General features: G+C 37.8%; 1 protein-coding gene across 1 annotated transcript in view; it reads right to left on the bottom strand.

The window, feature by feature from the left end:
- The window catches only part of alox12 (arachidonate 12-lipoxygenase), a 43,230-nt gene that overhangs the window by 2,460 nt on the left and 22,636 nt on the right, over positions 1-18,134 (bottom strand). The window contains exons 6-12 of the mRNA XM_041782447.1: positions 9,708-9,880; positions 9,486-9,629; positions 8,956-9,159; positions 6,849-6,935; positions 6,163-6,332; positions 3,400-3,521; positions 2,955-3,055 (exon numbers count right to left, since the gene is read on the bottom strand). Coding sequence (XP_041638381.1) covers positions 2,955-3,055; positions 3,400-3,521; positions 6,163-6,332; positions 6,849-6,935; positions 8,956-9,159; positions 9,486-9,629; positions 9,708-9,880 — 1,001 coding nt within the window. The remainder of the gene's footprint in view (positions 1-2,954; positions 3,056-3,399; positions 3,522-6,162; positions 6,333-6,848; positions 6,936-8,955; positions 9,160-9,485; positions 9,630-9,707; positions 9,881-18,134) is intronic.

Genomic DNA, 18,134 nt, shown 5'->3' with positions numbered 1-18,134 from the left:
CATAAATAAAATCTGTTATAATCATAACTTTAATCTGTTTTAATCTCAAATTTAATCTGTTATAATCATAAATTAAATCTGTTATAATCATAAATTAAATCTGTTATAATCATTTATTTAATCTGTTATAATCATAAATTAAATCTGTTTTAATCATAACTTCAATCTGTTATAATCTTAAATTTAATCTGTTATTGACACAAATTTAATCTGTTATAATCATAACTTTAATCTGTTATAATCATAACTTTAATCTGTTATAATCATAAATCAAATCTGTTATAATCATAAATTAAATCTGTTATAATCATAACTTTCATCTGTTATAATCATAAATTAAATCTGTTATAATCATAAATTAAATCTGTTTTAATCATAACTTTAATCTGTTATAATCTTAAATTTAATCTGTAATAATCATAACTTTAATCTGTTACAATCATAAATTAAATCTGTTACAATCTTAAATTTAATCTGTTATAATCATAACTTTAATCTGTTATAATCATAAATTTAATCTGTTATAATCATAAATTAAATCTGTTATAATCATAAATTTAATCTGTTATAATCTTAAATTTAATCTGTTATAATCCTAAATTTAATCTGTTATAATCATAACTTTAATCTGTTATAATCATAACTTTAATCTGTTATAATCATAAATTAAATCTGTTATAATCATAAATTTAATGTGTTATAATCATAACTTTAATCTGTTATAATCTTAAATTTAATCTGTTATAATCATAACTTTAATCTGTTACAATCATAAATTAAATCTGTTACAATCTTAAAATTAATCTGTTATAATCATAACTTTAATCTGTTATAATCATAAATTTAATCTGCTATAATCGTAACTTTAATCTGTTATAATCCTAACTTTAATCTGTTATAATCATAAATTTAATCTGCTATAATCATAACTTTAATCTGTTATAATCATAAATTTAATCTGTTATAATCATAAATTTAATCTGTTATAATCATAAATTAAATCTGTTATAATCATAAATAAAATCTGTTATAATCAGAAATTTAATCTGTTATAATCATAACTTTAATCTGTTATAATCTTAAATTTAATCTTTTATAATCATAAATTAAATCTGTTATAATCATAAATTTAATCTGTTATAATCAAAAATTTAATCTGTTATAATCATGACTTTAATCTGTTATAATCATAACTTTAATCTGTTATAATCTTTAATTTAATCTGTTATAATCATAACATTAATCTGTTACAATCATAAATTAAATCTGTTATAATCCTAACTTTAATCTGTTAAAATCATAAATTAAATCTGTTACAATCTTAAATTTAATCTGTTATAATCATAACTTTAATCTGTTATAATCATAAATTTAATCTGCTATAATCATAACTTTAATCTGTTATAATCTTAACTTTAATCTGTTATAATCATAAATTTAATCCGCTATAATCATAACTTTAATCTGTTTTAATCATAAATTGAAACTGTTATAATCATAAATTAAATCTGTTATAATCCTAACTTTAATCTGTTATAATCATTTATTTAATCTGTTATAATCATAAATTAAATCTGTTTTAATCATAACTTCAATCTGTTATAATCTTAAATTTAATCTGTTATTGACACAAATTTAATCTGTTATAATCATGACTTTAATCTGTTATAATCATAACTTTAATCTGTTATAATCATAAATTTAATCTGTTATTATCATAACTTTAATCTGTTATAATCTTAAATTTAATCTGTTATAATCATAAATTAAATCTGTTATAATCATAAATTAAATCTGTTATAATCATAAATTTAATCTGTTATAATCTTAAATTTAATCTGTTATAATCATAAATTAAATCTGTTATAATCATAACTTTAATCTGTTATAATAATAACTTTAATCTGTTACAATCATAAATTAAATCTGTTATAATCTTAAATTTAATCTTTTAATATCATAAATTTAATCTGTTATAATCATAAATTAAATCTGTTATAATCTTAAATTTAATCTTTTAATATCATAAATTTAATCTGTTATAATCATAACTTTAATCTGTTACAATCATAAATTAAATCTGTTATAATCTTAAATTTAATCTGTTATAATCATAACTTTAATCTGTTATAATCCTAAATTTAATCTGTTATAATCATAAATTTAATCTGTTATAATCATAAATTTAATCTGTTATAATCATAACTTTAAATCTGTTATAATCATAAATTTAATCTGTTATAATCATAACTTTAATCTGTTATAATCTTAAATTTAATCTGTTATAATCATAAATTTAATCTGTTATAATCAAAACTTGAATCTGTTATAATCATAAATTTAATCTGTTATAATCATAAATTTAATCTGTTATAATCATAACTTTTATCTGTTATAATCTTAAATTTAATCTGTTATAATCATAACTTTAATCTGTTATTATCTTAAATTTAATCTGTTATAATCATAACTTGAATCTGTTATAATCATAAATTTAATCTGTTATAATCATAACTTTAATCCGTTATAATCATAACTTTAATCAGTTATAATCATAAATAAAATCTGTTATAATCAGAAATTTTATCCGTTATAATCATAACTTTAATCTGTTATAATCATAAATTAAATCTGTTATAATCATAAATTTAATGTGTTATAATCATAACTTTAATCTGTTATAATCTTACATTTAATCTGTTACAATCATAAATTAAATCTGTTTTAATCATAAATTTAATGTGTTATAATCATAACTTTAATCTGTTATAATCTTACATTTAATCTGTTACAATCATAAATTAAATCTGTTTTAATCATAAATTTAATCTGTTATAAACATAACTTTAATCTGTTATGATCATAACTTTAATCTGTTATAATCATAAATTTAATCTGTTATAATCATAAATTAAATCTGTTATAATCATTATAATATCGTGTTGGTGTTTCACCTGCCCATTGTTGGTGGCGGCGTGCTGAGCCGTGCCAGTGAAGATGACGACAGTCAGCAGTGTGTAGAGATCCTCTCTACTGTTTAGTTTACTGCTCAGACCTAAATACACAACAAAGCTGTTATGAGATGTAATAATACTCATGAGTTCTTCTGTAGATGACAGCTCTGTAGAGTTTTAATTGTCTGTATTGATCCATCAGGGACTCAGTCCTGCAGCAGTTAGATCATCAATAATCCTGGTAAAAGGTCCTCAGAATGTCCTCTGCCTTAGTGTTTATTCAGGACTGCATGTTTAAACTGACTGTACCAAAACGTTGGATTAATTTCTCTTAAACATGCAGTTGTTAGACTTTTTCAGTCTCAATCTGAAACCTAGACTTTACATGCTCCTCTAAGCTGGATGTTTAGCTCTAAAGATGAAAACCAGGACCTGAATAACTGACCAAAGTTAGGGAGCTCTGTGAATCCTTCCTGGGTGACATCTCTGATCCATGCCTGCAGCTCCATGTCGTCCTGGACATCCTGATCTGACAGGTAATAAAGATCCAGCACACCTGAGATGAGCCTGAGGGGACAGGTGGAGTCAGAACAGCAAAGGAAACTAGTTATTAGAAGGATATATCTATTTAAATAGAAAAGTCTACCTGAGAGGACAGGAAGATCCACAACCAACTCATGAAATCAGTTATTATAGTAATTTATCTGCATTGCTTACTGCTGTTTAGCTCATCTATTAGCTATAATACGGTATATGAGCTTATATAAATGCTATAATACAGTAGTTGAGCTCATCTATTAGCTATAACACGGTATATGAGCTTATATAAATGCTATAATACAGTAGTTGAGCTCATCTATTAGCTATGACACGGTATATGAGCTTATATAAATGCTATAATACAGTAGTTGAGCTCATCTATTAGCTATGATACGGTATATGAGCTTATTTAAATGCTATAATACAGTAGTTGAGCTCATCTATTAGCTATAATACGGTATATGAGCTTATTTAAATGCTATAATACAGTAGTTGAGCTCATCTATTAGCTATGATACGGTAGTTCAGATTATCTACTAGCAGTAATATGGTAGTTGAGGTCAACTTCGAGCTATGATATGGTAATTCAGCACATCTGTTAGCTATAATACAGTAGTTTAGCTCATCTATTAGCTGTTATACGGTTGTTGAGCACATCTACCAGCAATAAAGTGGAAGTTGAGCTCAGTTATTAGGAAAAATACAGAAGTGAAGCCCGTTTCAGACTGGGACCGTGACGCGCGCATCTTGACCGCGACACCCATGAATTTTCAAGTTTGATTGCATGTTAACAAGTCAGAGCTTTCAGACTGCCAGCATGAGCGTCGCGGCTCATGCAGTTGATAGGCGTGGCTCAGGCGCGGAGATTTCAGAGATTCGAAGTCTCGCCTATTTTTCCGCGCAGCGTGTGCGGCTGGTGACCATATTAGACAGGAAAATGATAAATAGAGAGCCATATTTACATCATTGTGGCAAATATGCACATAGAATATGTTTACAATGTGTTTCTTGATAACCCTGGGGAGGGCCACAAGCTTAAACGCGCCTGTTTGATAAAGTTGTTCTCTAAAGAGCCACTTTTAGTGAAACTCTCTGTCTCCACACTGGTAGAACATGTCACAGGAAAGATAAACAGTGTATGAGTGCTTTTCTGGTTTGTGCTTTTCAAAGTAAAAGCCCGGTTTAGTATTTCTGTAGAGAAACTCCGTTCACTTGTACAGAATGCTTTTATTTTGAATAGTTCCCGACAAACTTCCTCATGCCGTAGCTATAATACGGTAGAGGAGCTCATGTTGTAGCTGTAATACGGTAGATGAGCTCATGTTGTAGCTATAGTGCGGTAGATGAGCTCATGTCGTAGCTGTAATACGGTAGATGAGCTCATGTTGTAGCTATAATACGGTAGATGAGCTCATGTCGTAGCTGTAATACGGTAGATGAGCTCATGTCGTAGCTATAATACGGTAGATGAGCTCATGTTGTAGCTATAATACGGTAGATGAGCTCATGTCGTAGCTATAATGCGGTAGATGAGCTCATGTCGTAGCTATAATACGGTAGATGATCTCATGTCGTAGCTATAATACGGTAGATGAGCTCATGTTGTAGCTATAATACGGTAGATGAGCTCATGTTGTAGCTGTAATACGGTAGATGAGCTCATGTTGTAGCTATAATACGGTAGATGAGCTCATGTTGTAGCTGTAATACGGTAGATGAGCTCATGTTGTAGCTATAATACGGTAGATGAGCTCATGTTGTACCTATAATACGGTAGATGAGCTCATGTTGTAGCTATAATACAGTAGAAGAGCTCATGTTGTAGCTGTAATAAGGTAGATGAGCTCATGTTGTAGCTATAATACGGTAGATGAGCTCATGTTGTAGCTATGATACGGTAGATGAGCTCATGTTGTAGCTATAATACGGTAGATGAGCTCATGTTGTAGCTATAATACGGTAGATGAGCTCATGTCGTAGCTGTAATACGGTAGATGAGCTCATGTTGTAGCTGTGATACGGTAGATGAGCTCAGGTTGTAGCTATAATACGGTAGATGAGCTCATGTTGTAGCTATAATACGGTAGATGAGCTCATGTTGTAGCTATGATACGGTAGATGAGCTCATGTTGTAGCTATAATACGGTAGATGAGCTCATGTTGTAGCTATAATACGGTAGATGAGCTCATGTTGTAGCTATAATACGGTAGATGAGCTCATGTTGTAGCTATAATACGGTAGATGAGCTCATGTTGTAGCTATGATACGGTAGATGAGCTCATGTTGTAGCTATAATACAGTAGATGAGCTCATGCTGTAGCTATAATACGGTAGATGAGCTCATGTTGTAGCTATGATACAGTAGATGAGCTCATGTTGTAGCTATAATACGGTAGATGAGCTCAGGTTGTAGCTATAATACAGTAGATGAGCTCATGTTGTAGCTATGATACGGTAGATGAGCTCATGTTGTAGCTATGATACGGTAGATGAGCTCATGTTGTAGCTATAATACGGTAGATGAGCTCATGTTGTAGCTATAATACGGTAGATGAGCTCATGTTGTAGCTATAATACGGTGAAATCCTCTAACTGTAACATTATGAAGCAGCTTGTTGTATTCTATTGCGTGTCTGTTAGCGTGTTTACAGTTGTGCATGCACATACTTGTGAATGGCATCCCACAGCAGCAGGCTGTGATCTCTGTAATGGTAGTTGTGCAGTTTTGTCACTCCTCTGTCCATGAAGTCGTACCGAGGTTGCAGAGAGCGGTAGGTCAGCACCTTATACTCTCTCTGGGCCAGAACCAGCAGACCCTCACCACCTGTGGATACCACCTGGACACAGTTGGACACAACATCTCATTTAGGACGATATCAGCACGACACAGTGGTCAGATTTAATGCCCTTCATTTACCAATCAGAGTTGCAGTCAAAACACAGTGTGAATAATAACAACCCGAGCCAATATCACAGCCCACCACTAGAAGTGCCATTTCATTCCAGCTAATCCATATGAGCTACAGGGACCTGCACTGAATCTATAAATGTCTGAACTTGGACCATGTTGGTCCCTGTAGTCATAGGCGCTTTACCATTAGGCAAAGGTAGGCAATAGGCAAACTTGGGGCCTCGCCCATAAGGGAGGCCTCAGGAGTTTGCCCAGGTCTGTTTTTCTACAATAATAACTCAATCATCTTTTTCCACTCCCAGGTCTAAGACAGTTATGAATAGTTAACATTTAGAGCAGGGAGCAACATCATAAAAAACACATGGCACAGCAGCTGCAGCATCACCTCAGAGCCAGAGGTTTCTGCCTGTAAAACCAAACTTCTAAAGTGGGGCGTTCTGACCCGTTTGAAGATGCCGTTCTCAGAGATGAGCTGAGTGCGCCCCCTACAGTTTATCTCCAGAGTGTAGCGCAGGTGAGGAGCCAGCAGCTGAAACAGGAAGAGACAACAGTGTATAACTGCTACAATAAGAGCAGACAGCTACAGAGAGTAAGAGCTTAATTATGAGAGAAATGTTGAAATATGCCCAAGATCAAACTCATGAACCTGAACAGGTGGGTGACACCAGAGAGGAGAAAGAGAACTCCAACTTATTGTCCAAATATGGACGCTTCCTGTCTTAGAATAACAAGCAGGTCTCATTAAAAAGTCTATCATAAATACAAAAATTATAATAAATATTATTATTGTTGTTATTAGTATTGTTATGATATTATATTATCATTATTATTGTAATTATCCTATTTTTATTATGATTAGTATTGGTATTATTATAAGTATTAGTATAATTATAACTATTGTAATTTATATGATGATGATGATGATTATTATTGTATTTTTGTATAATAATAATAATGATAATTATTATTATTATTATTAGTAGTAGTAGTAGTAGTATTACTATTGTAATTTCTATAATTATGATGATGATGATGATGATTGTTATTGTATTATTGTAGTATTATTACTATAATTATAATATAATAATAATTGTTATTATTATTTCTATTATTAGTAGTAGTATTACTATTGTAATTTCTATTGTTATGATGATGATGATGATGATGATATTATTATCATAATAATCAATATTACAATTATTGAAGGATTGATTGATTAATGTACTGATTAACTGATTGATTGATTGACTTTTTGATTGACTGATTGATTGATGTACTAATTGATTTATTGATAGATGTATTGATTGATGTATTGATTGATGTATTGATAGATGTATTGATTGATTAACTGATTGGTTAACTGATTGATTGACTGATTGATTGACTGATTGATTGGTGTACTGTAAGGTTTATGAGGATTGTGAACCTTGATCCTGGACAGAGACCGGCAGAAGTGGAGACTTATAAACGATGGTCCCAAACAGCAGGTTCAAAGCTTTAAGTTTTCTTGTTTTATTGAAGGACATCTGAATGGCACATCAGAATCCTGGTCTCCCTCACAGCAGCAGCAGACTGCAGGATCTGACTCACTCCCCACTCACACAGGTGCTACCTATTTAAGCTGAGCAGAGGCCCACTCTACTCCAACCCCTCCCCCTCAGTGAGAAATCTGTTGTCCTTTATTTACAAATTAATATTTACAATTAATCAACACACACATAACTAAATAACCCCCAAATAATGTAAAGACTAATATAACTAAATAAACTCCCCCCCCCCCCCTTCCCTGCTCAAACCTAACTTAACAAGGTGATTGGCCGCTGGACTCCCACAGGAAGTTGACCTTGAAGGCAGGAGGAGTTTGCAAAATAAGATAACATCCTGTATTAATTAACTGAGGTTAACAGTCTCTGCAGCTTGTGTGATCTTCATCACCTCAGTGAGGGAGATGCTTTCCAGCTCCCTCACATGTACTGTTTGATTTATTGATTGATGTATTGATAGATATATTGATTGATGTTTTGATGTTTTGATGTATTGATGTATTGATTGATTAACTGATTGATTAACTGATTGATTAACTGATTGATTGACTGATTGATTAACTGATTGATTGACTGATTGATGTACTGATTGATTTATTGATTGATGTATTGATAGATGTATTGATGTATTGATGTATTGATGTATTGATTGATGTATTGACTGATTAACTGATTGATTGACTGATTGATTGATGTATTGATAGATGTATTGATGTATTGATGTATTGATGTTTTGATGTATTGACTGATTGATTGATTGACTGATTGATGTACTGTTTGATTTATTGATTGATGTATTGATGTATTGATGTATTGATGTATTGATGTTTTGATGTTTTGATGTATTGACTGATTGATTGATTGACTGATTGATGTACTGTTTGATTTATTGATAGATGTATTGATAGATGTATTGATAGATGTATTGATGTATTGATGTTTTGATGTATTGACTGATTGACTGATTGATTGATGGATGGATGGGTATATTTAGAGCGTGTCTACCTTGTAAACGGGGTGGACGGCGGGCAGCTGTCTCAGAGTGGCCACACAGAACACCTCTATGACCAGGTGAGTCCTCAGCAGGTGAGACAGCAGCTGGAACACCTGGAACTCTGAGTGACGCACCCACATTTTCGCCAGTAGCCAGGCAAGGGGCGGGTCTGTAGGTAGGAACATGGGCGTGTCCAAACCAGGGGTCTGCTCCAGCTTAGATGGGGGTTAAAGGTCATAGCATTTCAGAGAGGATTAGTAGAATGAATTAGGGCATTGTCACATTAGGAGTCATTTTTCAGACCGTACTGGAGCATGACTAGAGGGCAGGACTTCTTTACAGACACCCAATAAAACCCTCCATGTAGACCAGTCTGAGTCGATCAACAGGACTAGTTTGTTTGTGTTAAATCTGTGTTTGTTCCCAGGACTAGACCCTGGCAGCATCCTCATATAAGATAGTCAGACATGTGATTAACCCTTGGTTGTGTGTTTCTGTAAACATTTCATGTTGTGGGCCTGTCCAGGTGTGATCTACGTACCTGTATAGCCACAGGTATGAGGCCACGGTCTGGGTGTTGGTACAGGAGGCAGAGCGGAGCGGCGATGTACTGGCGTTTCCCTCTGATGGTGTTGGCGGGGATCCCGTCTGTGACAGCGTAGTCCAGCAGGTAGATGTTACCTGCCTGAGAGGAGATGCATCAATAAGGACGATATACAGGTGAATAAAACCCTCTACAGGTGATCAAGTCAGACCCATCTACCTTCAGCTCTCTGTCCAGAGATGTCCTGGGAGCCATGGAGCTCTGAACCATGTCTGCAGTGACGGGGAAGTTCTCTGGAAGCTTCTTACACCTCTGGATCATCCTGGGGTTGGACCCGTTCATGCACTGGTAGCCAAAGAACCAGTCCTCCTTCCAGTGCTCCATACAGAACTCTAACACAGAAGGGGGGTTAGTGGACTCTGGGTCTTCATCAGAGTCAGGCTAATGAACAGACCATGGTACACTGAAACTCAAATCTGACAGTTTGAATTCTCTTCAACAGTCCAGACCGCCCGCAAGGGGGCATAGGGGAGAGCTTTATGGGGTCCAGCCAAATGGGGGCCATGGAGGTCAGCAAAACCATGGTCCACTAAAAAGTTCAGCTCTGTTAACCATGTTTATTTCTAACCTGAATAATGAGCACGCTGATCATAGCAGAACATGCGTGTTATCTATGAATGCTGTCATAACATATCACTGATTACAAAAAGATCTTTATATCAGAGATGTCAACAATGGAGATGCACACAAAGAACTAACGATGAGGAGAGTCATGTCAGACTGTGGAGCTAGGCCATGGTGTTAACAAAGGCATACAGTTGAAGACCACTTGAGGAAAAGAATGGACTGGCTGTGAAAAGGGGTTAAAATGGGTTAAAATATTGAATAAAATAGCAGAAATGGATTAAAATATTGAATAAAATAGCATACATGGGTTAAAATATTGAATAAAATAGCATAAATGGATTAAAATATTGAATAAAATAGCATACATGGGTTAAAATATTGAATAAAATAGCATAAATGGATTAAAATATTGAATAAAATAGCATAAATGGGTTAAAATATTGAATAAAATAGCATAAATGGGTTAAAATATTGAATAAAATAGCATACATGGGTTAAAATATTCAATAAAATAGCATAAATGGATTAAAATATTGAATTAAATAGCATACATGTGTTAAAATATTGAATAAAATAGCATAAATGGGTTAAAATATTGAATAAAATAGCATAAATGGATTAAAATATTGAATTAAATAGCATACATGTGTTAAAATATTGAATAAAATAGCATAAATGGGTTAAAATATTGAATAAAATAGCATAAATGGGTTAAAATATTGAATAAAATAGCATACATGGATTAAAATATTGAATAAAATAGCATACATGGGTTAAAATATTGAATAAAATAGCATAAATGGTTTTAAAGTGTCAAAAAAGATGTTGCAGGAATGGACGAAAAAATTGGGCAATAATGGGTAAAAGTTGAGGAAAAGCAGCAAAAGTTGCAGAAATTGACAAAAATAGGCAGAAAGAATGGGCAAGAAGAAAAAATCTTCTTTTAAGTCAAAGTTAAAACAGAGCTCAACAAAGTAATGTGAATTAAATAAAAATATGTCATGTAAAATTTTTGGCTGAGTCTGGAAGGTCCAGTCACAACGAACGCTCCAAGCTAGTCAGAGAAATGTTACTGAAGGTGAAAAAGCCAAATTCTATTGACCATGAATGAATCAATAAAAGGTCAAACATCCAGGGGGGATGCTTTATAAGCTCTGTGTCTGCTGGCTCAGGTTGTTTAACACTGTCTTGTAACAGGATCAACTCTTCCTCATTTCAACACAAACCTTCCTGTGGGCACGTACAACTTCCTGCTTGTTGGTGAGCATGTTAAACTCTGTGGTGAGGACATGAACATTTCTCAAGAGCATATTAAACACGCAGAGCACAGAACCTGTCTGCTAGAGTCAAAGCCTCTACTGAGCATGTGTGAAACGATCAAGGGAAAACATTGGCACATCAGACTTTCCACTCTCTCACAATCAGGCAGAACTTCCTGTTACATTTGAGGCAGTTCTGGTAAACCATCCTAGTTCACAGGCTGCCATAGGGTATGGGTTCAATTCTCATATGACAATGACTAGAAACAAACACTGGATTCCTGTTCAGTAAGTCTGCCTGAGGAGGAGATTCTACTGATCACAGTGGGTGGATGGATGGGTAGATGGATGGATGGATGGATGCATGTATGGTGGATGGATGGTGGATGGATGGATGCATGTATGGTGGATGGATGGTGGATGGATAGATGATGGGATGGATGGATGGTGAATGGATTATGGATGGATGGTGTTTGGTGGATGGATGGTGGATGGATTTTGGATAGATGAAAGATGGGGGAAGGACGGTGGATGGATGGATGATGGATGAATGGTGGATGGATTGTGGATGGATGGATGGATGGTGAATGGATTGTGGATGGATGGATGGATGGATAAATGGATGATGGATGGATGGATAAATGGATGGATGGATGGATGGATAGATAGATGGATGGATAGTGGATGGATGGATGGTGGATGGATGGATGGATGGTGGATGGATGGTGGATGGATTGTGGATGAATGGATGGATGGATGGATGGTGGATGGATGAATGGATGGTGGATGGATGGTGGATGGATTGTGGATGAATGGATGGATGGATGGATGGTGGATGGATGGATGGATAAATGGATGGTGGATGGATTGTGGATGAATGGATAGATGGATGGTGGATGAATGGATGGATGGTGGATGGATTGTGGATAAATGGATGGATGGATAAATGGATGGATGGTGGATGGATGGTGGATGAATGGATGGATGGTGGATGGATTGTGGATGAATGGATGGATGGGTGGATGGATAAATGGATGGATGGTGGATGGATGGATGGATGGATGGTGGATGGATGGATGGATGGATGGATGGATGGATGGTGGATGGATGGATGGATGGATGGTGGATGGATGGATGGATGGATGGATGGATGGATGGATGGATGGATAGATGGATGGATGGTGGTTGGGTGGATGGATGGATGGATGGATGGATGGTGGATGGATGGGTGGATGAATGGATGGATGGTGGATGGATTGTGGATGGATGGATAGATGGATGGATGGTGGATGGATGGATGGTGGATGGATTGTGGATGGATGGATAGATGGTGGATGGATGGATGGATGGATGGATGGATGGATGGATGGATGGATGGATAGATAGATAGATGGATGGATGGATAGATGGATGGATGGATGGATGGATGGATGGATGGATAGGTGGATGGATAGATGGATGGATGATGGATGGATGGATAGATGGATGGATGGATGGATGGATGCATGGATGGATGGCTGGATGGAGGGATGAAGGGATGGATGGAAGGATGAATGAATGATGCAGGGATGGATGGATGAATGGATGGATGGAAGGATGGATGGATGGATGGATGGAGGGATGGATGGATGGATGGCAGATGCATGGATGGATAAATGGATGGATGGATGGATGGATGGATGGATGGATGAACGGGTGAAGGGATGGATGGAGGGATGGATGATGGGATGGATGATGGATGGATGAATGTATTGAGGGAAGTATAGATAAATGGATGGATGGATGGATGGATGGATGGATGGATGGATGGATAGATGGATGGATGGATGGTGGATGGATGGATGGATGATGATGGATGGATAGATGTATTATAGATGGATGGATGGATGGATGATGGATGGATGGATGGATGGATGATGATGGATGGATAGATGTATTATAGATGGATGGATGGATGGATGGATGGATAGATGGATGATGGATGGATGGATGGATGGATGGATGAATGGATGGATGGATGGATGGCAGATGCATGGATGGATGGATGGGTGAAAGGATGGATGGAGAGATGGATGATGGATGAATGAATGGATGATGGATGGATGGATGAATGGATAGAGGGATGTATGGATGAATGGATGAATGGATGGATAGTAGATGCATGGATGGATGGATGAATGGATGGATGGATGGATGGATGGATGCACGCATGGATGGATGGATGAATGGATGGATGAATGAATGGTTGGATGGATGGATGGATGAATGGATGGATGGATGGATGGTTGGATGATGGATGGATAAATGGATGGATGGATGGGTGGGTGGATGAATGGATAAATGGTTGGATGGTTGGGTGATGGATGGATGAATGGATGGATGGGTGGATGGATGGATGGATGGGTGGATGATTGGTAGATGGATGGATGGATGGATGGATGGATGGATGGATGGATGGATGATGACTTAATGACTGGGTGGTTGGATGGATGGATGGATGGATTGGTAGTTGGATGGATGGTGGATGGATGGATGGATGGATGTTGAGATGATGGATGGATGGATGGAAGGTTGGATTGTTTGTTGATAGTTGGTTGGATGGATGATGGATGGATGTTTCGATGAATGGATGGATGATGGATAGATGATGATGGATGGGTGGATGGATGGTGGATGGATGAATGGATGGATGGATAGATAAATGATGGATGGATGGGTGGATGGATGGATGGATGTATGAATGGATGGATGGCTGGATGGATGGATGGATGGATGAATGGATGGATAGATAAATGATGGATGGATGGGTGGATGGATGGATGGATGGCTGGATGGATGGATGGATGAATGGATGGATGGATGAATTGATGGATGGATAGATAAATGATGGATGGATGGATGGGTGGATGAATGGATGGATGTATGAATGGATGGATGGGTGGATGGATGATGGATGGATGGATGGATGGATAGATGGATGGGTGGATGGATGGATGAATGGATGGATGAATGGATGGATGGTGGATGGATTGTGGATGGATGGTGGATGAATGGATTGATGAATGGATGGATGGTGGATGGATGGTGGATGGATTGTGGATGAATGGATGGATGAATGGATGGATGAATGGATGGATGGTGGATGGATTGTGGATGGATGGTGGATGAATGGATGGATGAATGGATGGATGAATGGATGGATGGTGGATGGATTGTGGATGAATGGATGGATGGATAGATGGATGGTGGATGAATGGATGGATGGTGGATGGATTGTGGATGAATGGATGGATGGATAAATGGATGGATGGTGGATGGATGGTGGATGAATGGATGGATGGTGGATGGATTGTGGATGAATGGATGGATGGTGGATGGATTGTGGATGAATGGATGGATGAATGGATGGATGAATGGATGGATGGTGGATGGATTGTGGATGGATGGATGGATGAATGGATGGATTGTGGATGGATGGTGGATGGATGGATGGATGAATGGATGGATGAATGGATGGATGGTGGATGGATTGTGGATGGATGGATGGATGAATGGATGGATGGTGGATGGATGGTGGATGGATTGTGGATGGATGGTGGATGGATGAATGGATGGATGAATGGATGGATTGTGGATGGATGGTGGATGGATGGATGGATGAATGGATGGATGAATGGATGGATGGTGGATGGATTGTGGATGAATGGATGGATGAATGGATGGATGGTGGATGGATTGTGGATGGATGGTGGATGGATGGTGGATGGATGGATGGTGGATGAATGGATGGATGGTGGATGGATGGATGGTGGATGGATTGTGGATGGATGGTGGATGAATGGATAGATGGTGGATGGTGGATGGATGGATGGATGGATAGATGGATGATAGATGGTGGATGGATGGATGGTTGATAGATGGATGGTGGATGGATGGTGGATGGATGGATGGATGGATTGTGGATGAATGGATGGATGAATGGATGGATGGTGGATGGATTGTGGATGAATGGATGGATGAATGGATGGATGAATGGATGGATGGTGGATGGATTGTGGATGAATGGACAGATGAATGGATGGATGAATGGATTGTGGATGAATGGATGGATGAATGGATGGATGGTGGATGGATGGATGGATTGTGGATGAATGGATGGATGGTGGATGGATTGTGGATGAATGGATGGATAAATGGATGGATGGTGGATGGATGGATGGATTGTGGATGAATGGATGGATGGTGGATGGATTGTGGATGAATGGATGGATGGTGGATGGATGGTGGATGGATGGATGGATTGTGGATGAATGGATGGATGGTGGATGGATTGTGGATGAATGGATGGATGGTGGATGGATGGTGGATGAATGGATGGATGAATGGATGGATGGATGGTGGATGGATTGTGGATGGATGGTGGATGAATGGATTGATGAATGGATGGATGGTGGATGGATGGTGGATGGATTGTGGATGAATGGATGGATGAATGGATGGATGGTGGATGGATTGTGGATGGATGGTGGATGAATGGATGGATGAATGGATGGATGAATGGATGGATGGTGGATGGATTGTGGATGAATGGATGGATGGATAGATGGATGGTGGATGAATGGATGGATGGTGGATGGATTGTGGATGAATGGATGGATGGATAAATGGATGGATGGTGGATGGATGGTGGATGAATGGATGGATGGTGGATGGATTGTGGATGAATGGATGGATGGATGGATAAATGGATGGATGGTTGGATGGATGGATGGATGGATGAATGGATGGATGGGTGGATGGATGGGTGGTTGGATGGATGGATGGATGGATTAAGGAATGGACGGACGGATGGATGGATGAATGAATTCGTGGATGGATGGATGGATGGATGGATGGATAAATGGTTGGATGGTTGGGTGATGGATGGATGGATGGATGAATGGATGGATGGATGGATGGTTGGATGGATGGGTGGTTGGATAGATGGATGGATGGATAGATTATGGATGGACGGACGGATGGATGGATGGATGATGGATGGATGGATGGATGGATGAATGAATTGGTGGATGGATGGATGGATGGATGGATGAATGAATTGGTGGATGGATGGATGGATGGATGGATGGATGAAGGGATGGATGGATGAATGGATGGATGGATGGATAGTAGATGCATGGATGGATGGATGAATGGATGGATGGATGGTAGACGCATGGATGTATGGTTGAATGGATGGATGGATGGATGAATTAATGCAGGGATGGATGGATGAATGGATGGATGTATGAATGGATGGATGGATGGATGGATGAATGAAGGTATGAATGGATGGATGGATGAATAAAGGGATGGATGGCAGATGCATGGATAGATAAATGGATGGATGAATGGATGGAGGGATGGATGGATGGATGGCAGATGCATGGATGGATAAATGGATGGATGGATGGATGGATGAATGGATGGATGAATGAATGAATAGATGGATAAATGAACGGATGGATGAATGGATGGATAAATGAACGGATGGATGGATGGATGAATGAATGGATGGATGAATGAATGAATAGATGGATAAATGAACGGATGGATGAATGGATGGATGAATGAACGGATGGATGGATGGATGGATGGATAGATGCATGGATGGATGGGTGGATGGATGGTGGATGGATGAATGGATGGATGGATGAATGGATGGATGGATAGATAAATGATGGATGGATGGATGGATGGATGAATGATGGATGGATGAATGGATGGATGGATAGATAAATGATGGATGGGTGGATGGATGGATGGATGGATGAATGGATGGATGACGGATGGATGGTGGATGAAAGGATGGATGGGTGGATGGATGGTGGATGCATGGATGGATGCATGGATGGATGATTGATGGATGATGGATGGATGGATGATGGATGCATGGATGGATGCATGGATGGATGGGTGGATGAATTGATGGATGGATGACGGATGGATGGTGGATGGATGAATGGATGCATGGATGGATGGATGGATGAATGGATGGATGGATGATGGATGGATGGATAGATAAATGATGGATGGATGGATGGATAGATGAATGATGGATGGATGAATGGATGGATGGGTGGATGAATGGATGGATGTATGAATGGATGGATGGGTGGATGGATGGATGAATGGATGGATAGATGAATGATGGATGGATGAATGGATGGATAGATGAATGATGGATGGATGAATGGATGGATGGGTGGATGGATGGTGGATGGATGAAAGGATGGATGGGTGGATGGATGGGTGGATGGATGGATGGATGGGTGGATGGATGGTGGATGGATGAATGGATGGATGGATAGATAAATGATGGATGGATGGGTGGATGGATGGATGGATGTATGAATGGATGGATGGCTGGATGGATGAATGGATGGATGGTGGATGGATTGTGGATGAATGGATGGATGGATAGATGGATGGTGGATGAATGGATGGATGGTGGATGGATTGTGGATGAATGGATGGATGGATAAATGGATGGATGGTGGATGGATGGTGGATGAATGGATGGATGGTGGATGGATTGTGGATGAATGGATGGATGGTGGATGGATTGTGGATGAATGGATGGATGAATGGATGGATGAATGGATGGATGGTGGATGGATTGTGGATGGATGGTGGATGGATGAATGGATGGATGAATGGATGGATTGTGGATGGATGGTGGATGGATGGATGGATGAATGGATGGATGAATGGATGGATG

Source organism: Cheilinus undulatus, unplaced genomic scaffold, assembly GCF_018320785.1.
Source record: "Cheilinus undulatus unplaced genomic scaffold, ASM1832078v1 Contig16, whole genome shotgun sequence".
Classification (NCBI taxonomy): Eukaryota; Metazoa; Chordata; class Actinopteri; order Labriformes; family Labridae; genus Cheilinus; species Cheilinus undulatus.
This window is presented reverse-complemented; position numbering and strand designations above follow the sequence as displayed.